The sequence below is a fragment of the Triticum urartu genome, chromosome 2A (assembly GCF_056163025.1).
Source record: "Triticum urartu cultivar PI428250 chromosome 2A, HENAU_Tu73, whole genome shotgun sequence".
In the NCBI taxonomy this organism is placed as follows: domain Eukaryota; kingdom Viridiplantae; phylum Streptophyta; class Magnoliopsida; order Poales; family Poaceae; genus Triticum; species Triticum urartu.
The window spans coordinates 728,009,165-728,020,850 of NC_141874.1; the positions used below are offsets into that span (position 1 = coordinate 728,009,165).

An 11,686-nucleotide genomic window follows, 5' to 3' on the forward strand; every position below is an offset into this window, starting at 1 on the left:
CCCCACCTAACGCAACACAATCGATCCGCGGCTGCCTGCCTGACTGACTGCCTCTCATTGCATGTGTGATGGTCTGAAACTCTCTCATCGGATTAGGGCCATGATATGATTCATCGGCTCGGATCAGATCAGATCCGTCGAACCCAGCTGAGGTGGTGACCCAACCACCGGACGTGTCGGCCATCTCGTAGGGTACGCACAATGCTCATTCGTTCCTCATCATACATCTTGGTGCCGATCGGTCATCGATTATTCGTCGTTTCGCCTCCATTACAGGCGGGCAACCACCGTCCACCGCACTGTTTCGCCCGAGGCCGATCAATCGAATCTCCGTCCCCAACCCGTGCCGTCACACTATCCCATTTTAGTTCTTGATTCAAGTATACCTTGCTTTCACAGTGGTAATTACCAACCCCGGCTGCAAGTAATAAACCAGATCGCATCTGCGTACGTTCACGGCAAAAGCAGCTTTCCAACCCCTGCTTTCTTTCGTTAACCACCGGCACCCATCAACCGCCATCCACCACGTTGAGATTCTCAAAGTGCCACCTTTACGCCCTGCCGCTTTACCACGAGCCGCATTGTCAAGTCTAAAGCGTCCCACGGCCACATCTGAATCAGCGCACCGCCGTTCAAACTCGCTCTAGAAACCAAAAAATTCAAGTCACAGGTCAGAAAACGCGCGGACTTTGCTCGCTTGACATCACACGCGAGGACACGTACATGTTTCTTGTCACGAAGAAACGGCACCGACTTCTGGACTTCTGGTTGTTGTTGCAACGTACTCCGGCAGAGGGGGAAGAAGTTTGTGAGGCGCGTTGAAACGAATGCATGGACGGATGGCTCCAAGAATGGCATCGCTCACGGGCTGGGTAGAGTACAAACCACAAATTGCGAGAAGAGTGGAGGCGGGACGGGGAAAACAAAGCCTCGCCCGCCACCGCCGTCCCCCTCACGGGCCGCTCCAGCTCACGCCCACGCCCACGCCACGCTCTCGGCTCGCAACCACCAGACCACTCTATATATCGCCAGTGCCAGTGCCAGTACGAGTACTCCGCAGACGAGAGCCAGAGGCGAGCTAGCAGCAATGGCCACGGCGGCGCGCCCTCCGTTCCTGGCCGTGGTGCTGCTGGTGGCGACGGTGATGCTGAGCTGGGGCGGCAATGTGGAGGTGGCGGAGGCGCAGACGCCGGTGTTCGCGTGCGACGCGTCGAACGCGACGCTGGCGTCCTACGGGTTCTGCAACCGGAAGGCGTCGGCGTCGGCGCGCGCCAAGGACCTGGTGTCGCGGCTGACGCTGGCGGAGAAGGTGGGGTTCCTGGTGAACAAGCAGCCGGCGCTGGGGCGGCTGGGCATCCCGGCGTACGAGTGGTGGTCCGAGGCGCTGCACGGGGTGTCCTACGTCGGGCCCGGCACCCGGTTCTCGCCGCTGGTGCCCGGCGCCACCAGCTTCCCGCAGCCCATCCTCACCGCCGCCTCCTTCAACGCCTCCCTCTTCCGCGCCATCGGCGAGGTCAGTCTTTCAGTCACCGACCTCGCGCCCCCTGTTTCGTTTCGTTTAGTTTCGGTTCGATCACCGTTACTTGCACCGGCGGCGAAAAGGAAGCATGCGAATCTGTCCTTCGCCGCCGCCGTCCGCATTGCGGTTGCTTGCCCCGGCGAGCTTTGTGGACTGTGAGTGCGGGTTGGTGGTGGTGGATTGGGGTTGGGGAGCGGAGATTCGATGGGTGCAAGTGTGGATCAGGCGTCAGGGAATGCTGTGCCTTGCTTTTGCGTCTTTCCGTTAGCCCGTGCGATGCCGTTTGGTACTGCATTGGATACGGGCTCTGGATTACATTATTCCGTCCGTCCGTCCGGCCGGCCGGCCGGCCGCACGGCGCCTTTCCGCCCGCCCGCCGGCGACTTTAGCTGCCATTGGCGACGGACGGACGCGCGGCGTGCATTTAACGCTGCTGCAGCAGCTGCTAATAACCTAGCGTGCTGCGAAAAGCAGCGCCGGCGCCGCAGCATGCGATGCGTTTTTGCTCAGTCTAAATCTAAAGCTAGCGTACAGCTGTAGTTCTCGTAGGACTACATGGGACCGTAGAGAGGGAGGAGTATGCATGCGTCTTGGCTTCTTCCTTGCCATGCCATGGATACATGCTGGTACTAGTACATCAGCACGTACATTTTGTGTTGTAGTCCAAATCAATGGCGACATGCATGTGGAGAAGAGATGATTGATACGATAGCCACTCACTCGCAGCAGCGGTATTTTACACGGCACGCACCAGCTATTCTGCACTCCTCTGCTATGCTCTGCTCCGGCGAGTAACAACGCGATGCAGATCCAGGAACGCTATTCTGCACTCCTCAGTACCGCACGACGTTGGCACGTTGCGCTAGCAGTCTAACACTAGCAGCAGTGATTAAAATTAACACCGGTAGGGTAACTCCGACGTGTTAAAAATGGCAACGCAGCGACGTCCTGCCGCCGCGCCGCGAATTACGACGTGATAAGTGTCACGGGAATTTGTACGCAGCAGCGAGCAAGTTGGTCCTGGAGCGGCAGCGAGCACCAGACTGCCGGCCCCACCACCGGAATTTATCATTCCGGTGCTGTGCCCATGTGAAATCTTCTCTCTCAAATGAACATTCACACTTTATAAAAAAAAAATGAACATTCACACTTCGTACTGGACCAGTAATAATAATACGCGCTCAAGGAATCATAATTAGGCCAGTGTAGTGTCACGGAGGACAGTGCTCCTCCATGACCCTCCATGTGTGCGCACAGTGCGAGGACATGGAGGATTGGGGCCTTGCTGTCTCGTCTTTCCGTCCGTGGATTTGCACTGATTGGACGCTAGCGGTGAGCACGTAGTCCATGGCGGCCTGTCAGCAAGGAAAATGCCTTTCTCTTGAGATTTTTCTCCGTTCCTGGTTGAGGCGTCGCTGTCCGGGTGGGGATTAGTAATTCAGGAACGAGTGCCCCAATCATAATATCTGGTAGCAGTACCGGGGGTATCAATTTGAGGGCCCATATGATCCAGCTTTTTAATCGCCAAGTGCAAATTGCCGTAGACTCCACCACCGTCACCAGCTAGCCCTTGTCCTCGTCGAGTTTGGGAAAAGTGTCTTTCCAGCAAGCTTGTAGCAGATGCCGTTCCTGTGCATTTCGATGCCTGGCTTTGATTCCGTCTTGGTTAAAAATTTGATGCCCTGTTTGATTTTAAATAAGTCACCAACTTATAAGTCGAAAAGTGTAAAAAGTAACTTATTTTGTCAAACGGACCCAACTTATAAGTCATCCTAACTTATGTCATCTTAACTTATAAGTTATAAGTTGCTCTACCCCAACTTATAACTTATAAGTCACCCCCTTTTGCATGGGTCCCACCACCTTTACATAAAAAACAAGGTGAGAAGATGCGCTCAGATGACTTATAAGTCAGATGGCAACCAAACAGACGTGACTTATAAGTCACTGGTTTTAAGTCACCTGACTTATTGGAACCAAACAGGGCCTTAAACTAGTCGGTCTATTTTATTTCCTTTTTTTTGTTGAGAGGAGTCTATTTTGTTTCCTTGGAGTTGGAGAGGTAGGGGAGGCTGGCTGGGATCCAGGCCCAGCAGCCTGCCTGCCTACCCACCAAATTAGGGTTCTCATAAGTCGCAAGAAACCAGCAGGCAGCGTCCACTCCAGCCCAGTGACTGCTGTCCGTCCGACATTACTCTTTTTTCCTCCATTCGGTTGCACCTACCATGCTACCATATCATCATCCACTGCTTCCCAGGACCAACGCCCAGCTACTAGTAGCACTTCAGTGCACCGTTCATGGGTCGTCGACATTGTCCAAATTAATTCTCATGGTTTTTCTCGTGTGTACAATCTGGACTGGCGCGTGCAGGTGGTGTCGACGGAGGCGCGGGCGATGCACAACGTGGGGCTGGCGGGGCTCACCTTCTGGAGCCCCAACATCAACATCTTCCGGGACCCGCGGTGGGGCCGCGGCCAGGAGACGCCCGGCGAGGACCCGCTGCTCGCCAGCAAGTACGCCGTGGGCTACGTCACGGGCCTCCAGGACGCCGGCGCGGCGGGCGTCGTCGACGGCGCGCTCAAGGTCGCCGCCTGCTGCAAGCACTACACCGCCTACGACGTCGACAACTGGAAGGGCGTCGAGCGCTACACCTTCGACGCCAAGGTACTCCCACCACCATGATCAGCTCACTAGTAATAATCTCGCTCGCTTCACTTCAGCGTAGTAGTACTATGTAGCCAGGGATCAGCTGATTTCGGGCTACGTTGCCTGGCTGGCTTCCATTATTGGGTTAATGGACGGCTCTGCGTCTCTGACATGCTCGTAGATGATGCCCTACGTGCGAGTAAATGAGTGTGCTTGATGTACCCAGTACACTACTGACAAAAGCGCGTCGGCAAGGCCTGCTTCACTTTCTCCAATTTAATCGATCTATCACCATTTTTTTTGAAAGTAAGTAGATGGCTAGATAGGCCAAATCAGTGTGTGCGTGCGTGCTAAATTGGATCCGTTTCTTGGGATGCCCAAGTGCACCGACCGACAACAGCATCGCTAATTTCTCTTACGGAGCAGTAGCACTGGCTCCGTGGAAGTACAATTATGCTTCCTGGGCAGGCAGCAACCGCGGTGGTTTCTACTACTAGTGGTAACAGTTTGCACCCTGATCCACTCCACTGCAAACTTAAATTAGACAGTACGCTCAGTTACGTAATATGGAGCAGTAGTTGCGTAATCATGGAGCGATTAAGCAATGATTAGGGAATGTCTGGACACGTGTAGGTGGATGAAGGAAAGCAAGTTGCGAGTTGTTAACACCTCAGATCCCGGTGGTTGCAGCTCCACTGAAGAATGGCAGATCCGGGCAGACAAATACCCATCGCCCAACACCCATAAAACAAGACAATGCTGCATTTGCACCTCCTCTGGCAGCGTCTGGGAGCCCTTGTCCCAGAATCTAATCCAGTTTACTACTAGTATGCATCAAGGGTACGGTAGTGCGTGTTCAATAATTCTGAAAGGACAGAAACATGAACAGAATCATTTGTTTTCTGTGTGTATTCTAGTAGTATGTGAACGCTAAGCAGATAAGTTATATAATGGCGCGCGCCTAATCATGGGTGTCGTATTAGATAGATACCGTGCATGTGAGCCTGCTGCAATCAGTACTCAAAAGTATTCCTTCAAAGTATAGTCACTCACTACTCACTGTACGTGCAACTCCACTCCAGCATATTTTGAGAGAAGCAACATGACAAGCTTTCTGAAGATCCACACTACTGCGAACTACAAGCTGTAACTTAACAAGGACAAAGAAAAACAGAAAGCAATGGCAGGAAATTGCAATCCTGTAACAGTTTTTCCCTTCTGCGTTTGTGAAATTCAGGTGTCGCAGCAGGACCTGGACGACACGTTCCAGCCGCCGTTCAAGAGCTGCGTGCTGGACGGCAATGTGGCCAGCGTCATGTGCTCCTACAACAAGGTGAACGGGAAGCCCACCTGCGCCGACAAGGACCTCCTCTCCGGAGTCATCAGAGGGGACTGGAAGCTCAACGGGTACCTCTTCATCCCCTTCTCCTTCTGCACCCATGGGTTATGCTATGCAAACAGGGTGTACTAGTTTCAGGGAATGCTCTGTTTCTGACTCATGATGTGCTATGTGGTTCTGGCTGCAGATACATCGTGTCCGACTGTGACTCCGTGGACGTGCTCTACACCCAGCAGCACTACACCAAGACGCCCGAGGAGGCCGCCGCCATCACCATCAAATCAGGTCCGTCCATTCGTCACAATACACATCATCCAGCTATACATATCCAGTGCAGATGTAGTACAGACAATGCAGATGTTTGGATGATGATCTATTACTGTTAGGCAATCAGTACGAGTCGAGATTAGCGGTAGCCATCGAGTTGTTAGGGCGTCCGGTCCGGTGTAATTGATGGGCTCTTGGCAACAACTTTTTAAAGCTTAAGGGACCTCCACAACTTGCATCCTGACCGATCTCAAGAAATTATTCCCGGCTGTGTCGGTGTGCCCACGCAATTATACATGCTACTGTTCTTGCAGATCCAGCTTGTAATTAAATCATCCATGGTCCCTAAAGATAAGTGCAATCCAGACATGTTCAAGTGTGTACTATGTAGTACTAGTAGCTTTTATTGTTTCTCTGTTTCATGTCTGTCATTTTGCTTCAATTTTCCAAACAACATATAGATGAAGCAGAAACAGAAAGAAAATAGAAATTCTTCTACCTGAGGACGAGACATGTCAAATAATTTGAACATTTCCTCGTGAAACTTCAAAAGTTTTGTGTTGAGCAAATTCGGAATTCTGAAATTTTTGATATCTGACATTGCCTAATTGGGTGCGGCAGGGCTGGACCTCAACTGCGGCAACTTCCTGGCGGAGCACACGGTGGCGGCGGTGCAGGCCGGCGAGCTGTCGGAGGAGGACGTCGACCGGGCCATCACCAACAACTTCATCATGCTCATGCGCCTGGGCTTCTTCGACGGCGACCCCAGGGAGCTTGCCTTCGGCAGCCTCGGCCCCAAGGACGTGTGCACGTCTTCCAACCGGGAGCTGGCGCGCGAGACCGCGCGCCAGGGCATCGTGCTGCTCAAGAACAACGGCGCGCTGCCGCTCTCGGTCAAGTCCATCAAGTCCATGGCCGTCATTGGGCCCAACGCCAATGCCAGCTTCACCATGATCGGCAACTACGAAGGTATCAATCAAATTTCTCACTGCTATTCACAACTTAATACTATGATCAGCTTCACCAGGTGGACTAAAGTGTTTGTGTACTGACAATGCCACCAGGCACGCCGTGCAAGTACACGACGCCACTCCAGGGCCTGGGCGCCAACGTCAACACCGTGTACCAGCCGGGGTGCACCAACGTCGGCTGCAGCGGGAACAGCCTCCAGCTCAGCACCGCCGTGGCGGCCGCGGCCAGTGCCGACGTGACCGTGCTCGTCGTCGGCGCCGACCAGTCCATTGAGCGCGAGAGCCTGGACAGGACGAGCCTCCTCTTGCCGGGCCAGCAGACGCAGCTCGTGTCGGCCGTCGCCAACGCCTCCAGGGGCCCTGTCATCCTCGTCGTCATGTCCGGCGGGCCGTTCGACATCTCGTTCGCCAAGGCCAGCGACAAGATCTCCGCCATTCTTTGGGTCGGCTACCCCGGCGAAGCCGGCGGCGCCGCCATTGCCGACATCCTGTTCGGCAGCCACAACCCAAGTAAGTGCCGTTCCGTCTCTGCATCATTTTCTCTCAGGTGCTCGTCAGTGGTCACCACATTATGCCGAGCATTCTCTGACGACCGAGCACTCTGTTTTGGTCATGGACGCGCAGGTGGGAGGCTGCCGGTGACGTGGTACCCGGCGTCGTACGCCGACACGGTCAAGATGACGGACATGCGGATGCGGCCGGACACGTCGACGGGCTACCCGGGCCGGACGTACCGGTTCTACACGGGAGACACGGTGTTCGCCTTCGGTGACGGGCTGAGCTACACGAAGATGTCCCACAGCCTCGTGGCCGCGCCGCCGTCGTACGTGTCCATGCAGCTGGCCGAGGACCACCCGTGCCGCGCCGAGGAGTGCGCGTCGGTGGAGGCCGCGGGCGACCACTGCGAGGACCTGGCCTTCGACGTGAAGCTCCGGGTGCAGAACGCCGGCGAGGTGGCCGGCGCGCACTCGGTGCTGCTGTTCTCGTCGCCGCCGTCGGCGCACAACGCGCCGGCGAAGCACCTGCTCGGGTTCGAGAAGGTGTCGCTGGCGCCCGGGGAGGCCGGCACGGTGGCGTTCAGAGTGGACGTGTGCAGGGACCTGAGCGTGGCGGACGAGCTGGGCGGCCGCAAGGTGGCGCTCGGCGGCCACACGCTGCACGTCGGCGACCTCAAGCACACCGTGGAGCTACGGGTCTGATGGCCGAGGGTGATCAAAGAAAATTCCACGTAGGGAGGATCGGTTTCATTTGATAGGGGAAAAAAATGATGGATTTGGATGGACCGACGGGGGGAATGGGCCGTAGGAATTGATTTAAGGGAGGTGAAATAACCAATGGGCCTCTTGTTGATACAAGAAAGAATTGGATCCACGGGGGGCTTTGGGAGTTGTTTTGTTGCGGTTGTTAAATTCGATTTGATTCGTTTGGAATTGGAGGGACGATTTGCAACTGTAATCTTTGATGGCGTCTCTCAACTGTAATTTATTGGAAGGGGAAATACCTCATTTCATCCACTCAATTCCGTTCGATTCACTTTACAAAAAAAAACAATTCAACTCACATTTGTTTCATGTGCTAATCTCGGTGTTTTTTATGGGTGCTTGCATCACTGGATGCAGAGGCCAGGATCTTTTCCTCTTTTCGAAAAAAAACCACTGCATCGTTATCTCTCCCTTGGTAGGCTGACGTTTGGCTTTCGGGTGCATATATGTAATTATAAAAATATTCAAAAATGCCAAAACTTTTTGGCAACAAACATTATCAAGTGGTATACGTGTATAAAAAGTTCTATACCTGTCAGGATATACTGGAGAAAAAAAAACAAAGTCAACACTACAGAAGTTATTGTTCGCACTTTTTATCCTTGGAATTTCTTTTTGCGAAGAATTCAACAGGAGTGTTTTTTGGTCAAATTTTTATATGGGTACAACATAAGGTCAAGTTTGTCCTAAAAAAGATTGATTTGTTGACCTTTTTGTAATTAATAAAAAAAAATCCCTAAGAGCCAAGGGATTTTTTCCCTCTCCCGTACCTCTTTGTGCTCACACCTTCTCCAATAGGACCAACCGGCGCTCACGCGTTGCCCCGCGTGGGCTGGCCACCCAACACTAGGGACGTCAACTGGGTCCCGTTTAATCCCATTTAAAATTCACTTATGATATGATAGTTCAAAAAGGTTTTTTGTTTGTTTGAGAAAAATGAACTATCAAGCTAGCAAAAACTAACTAAATAGGATTACGGACGGCATTTATTTGCCACTTACATCCCTACCCAACACGAGCTGGTGGCTTGCTCGGGTCGCGTCGGTTAACTTCACCAGATGTCTTGACCTTTAACCTGACAGGTCACTTGACGTTGATCATTGACTTTTTTTTAAAGTTCACGTGTTTTGTAAAGTTCATATACCCCTTGTACTTCGTGTTGTGTTACTTTGTGTGTGCGGGTGAACCTTGTTGTACTGTATGGCTCTGGTGGTTTGCTTTATTTATAAAGCGGGGCGAAAGCCTTTTTTGGTAAAAAAGTTCCCATTTTTGAAAAATCATGGGTTCCAAGAATTTAAGAAAATTCATTAATTTGAGGGGAAAACTTCAAAAATTTGAAAAAGTTCATGAATTTTGAGGAAAAAAGTTCAGAAAAGTACACGAATTTGAAAAAATATGTGCTCTGGCTGACGCATGACAACCAACGCTACAACCTCTCCCTCCTCGCGCTACATCAACTGGCAAAGGGGAAAATCTACGACGAGTTGATGAGTGAGGATCCTATGGTGCCCATGGTCATGGAGGTGGGCACTCTACAAGGCCGCACGCAGCGCTCATGCAAGCTGCAATGCGATCACGATGGAGGCGGATGTAGAGGTGGCGCAAGCGACCGCAGACGAGAATATGGGCAACTCCCCATCATTTGCGTCGGCCACGACGACCACGAGGCTGGTCATGCATCCACGTCGATCGTGGACCTCACCTCGACCAGCAACGTCTACAGAGCAGACTTCGGCGAGGAAGAGTAGGAGGTGGGACATAAATATGGCACATCTCGTGTTCCATGTGGGCCATGTTCGTGTCTCATGTCCTACTCTTCCCCTCGCCGTCGACGCACAACTTCACTTCCTAGAGCTCATGGCCATTGAGCAGGGAAGACGTGGAACACAGGCGTCGCCACAGCCGACGAAAATGTAGACTAGGTTTTGCTATGTTAAAAAATGTCACGTCTGCTTTTGTTTAATGAAACGTGTCAAAAATGTCATGAATTTAGTCTGGTTTAAATGAAAATCATTTGGTTTGCATAAAATTTGTCTGGTTTGTTCGAATTCCCGTTTGAAATGTGTCCGGGCTTTTGATGGATAGGGTTGGATCGCTGGCTCTCGTATCACTGTACACTTTCACGGAAAATACTATGTCCTTTTTAGGGGATAGTTTTGGAGATGCACTTAACTAATAGAGCTAGTAGTTTTAGGTTGATGTGTAAAGTCTTAATAGAGCATGTTGCTGGGGTTCGCTTTCATGTTTGAATTCTGTACAAACGTCGGTGGTTTTCTAACAGAAATCGACGAGGGGCCCGTTTTTTTTTTTTAAACCATTACAGGAGTACAATTTCTTGTATCACACATTACAAAAAATATATTTTTCCAAGAAGTTTGCCATGCTTGCCTATTGTTTTGCCACTACGGAGCATTATTGAGCGCTTTTAAGGTTTTTATATACCTATAGGTCAATGACAGGGATCCGACTTGCCTGCTCCCTCCTATGCTCCCATTCATGCTCCCACTCCATCCTACGGCTATTTTTTTACTAATCTAATCATCTTTTCCCTTGATTTTAAGGGGGTGGGGTCGGACCTTATTTCTGTTCCAATTAAATCATGCCACGTATGCGGGAGCACGGATGGGCGCACGCGGGGGAGCAGGCAAGTCTCATCCCAATGACAGAGGTGATCCTCTCCCGGAAACACGGTGATACGGCCAGCACGTTGCATTATTTAAGTTTCATCTCATGCAACCATCCAGATATATACTACATCTAAATACATCTATTTTTATGATAAGTAATTCCGAACGAAGGGAGTAGCTGTGACTCGAGATGGATAAGCTTGACCCATGCTACGTGCATACAACCAAAACTGTACGTTCATGTGCGACACCCACCTCCCGGTCGGTCCACGTCTCCTCGAGGAAAGCGTGAGCTATTTGTAAATCAGAATGTATTTGTTTTTCTGCATGCAGATATTTCCCTGTTTTTTTGCGGGGAAAATAAATATTTCCCTGTTAATGCAAGGTTACAGAAAGCTGTCACAGTTGCATTTAGCACGCGGAAGTAAAGAATGTTGTATGTCCCTTGAAACCCTTACACTGCGTACGATATATGCTCTTTCTTTCCGGAAAATGAACGTTGGAGACTTATATCACACAAGAAAATCACTGACCAATGTTGTTGAACGTAATATTTTGTAGAAATCTCGTACTCAATGAGTAGGAGTACTACTCAAATTATCCCTTTCATACGCGTGGCACATGTGGTCTAATGTTTAACTTTAACCACTCCATCCGTTCCAAAATAAGTGTCCTAAGTTCTTTGCTCATATTCACATACGGTGATATTTTAGTGTCTTGGTTGGGGGCTTGGGGCTTGGATCTGGTCGACCCTCGTATCCATTTGTGTGTCTACACTTCTTACCATCGGTGACGGTTGTTGTTTCGCCACACTGTTTCTTTGAGGTCTTAGCAAAACGACTTCTCGACTGTCTATTACAACAAGATTTATCTGACTTCAACGAGGGAGGGGCGATGGCGTCGCGTCTTCGATTCGCTTAAGTGATTGTATCTAGTCATCGCTAAGTGGTCCATGGACCTATTGTAAATTCTGTTATTTGTAATCATATTTGTACTGCCACTGCATATTATCAACAGATCGGATGATTTTCCTAATTAAAAACCTTTTTCTTGT

General features: G+C 51.0%; 1 protein-coding gene across 1 annotated transcript; it reads left to right on the top strand.

The window, feature by feature from the left end:
• Positions 1 to 900: 900 nt before the first annotated feature.
• Positions 901 to 8,257, top strand: LOC125540128 (beta-D-xylosidase 4). Its single transcript, XM_048703716.2, has 7 exons — positions 901 to 1,513; positions 3,891 to 4,184; positions 5,404 to 5,573; positions 5,693 to 5,790; positions 6,394 to 6,741; positions 6,837 to 7,253; positions 7,368 to 8,257. The coding sequence occupies exons 1-7, from the start codon at positions 1,088 to 1,090 to the stop codon at positions 7,940 to 7,942; spliced, it is 2,328 nt and encodes a 775-aa protein (XP_048559673.2). The 5' UTR covers positions 901 to 1,087; the 3' UTR covers positions 7,943 to 8,257.
• The last annotated feature ends 3,429 nt before the right edge of the window (positions 8,258 to 11,686 follow it).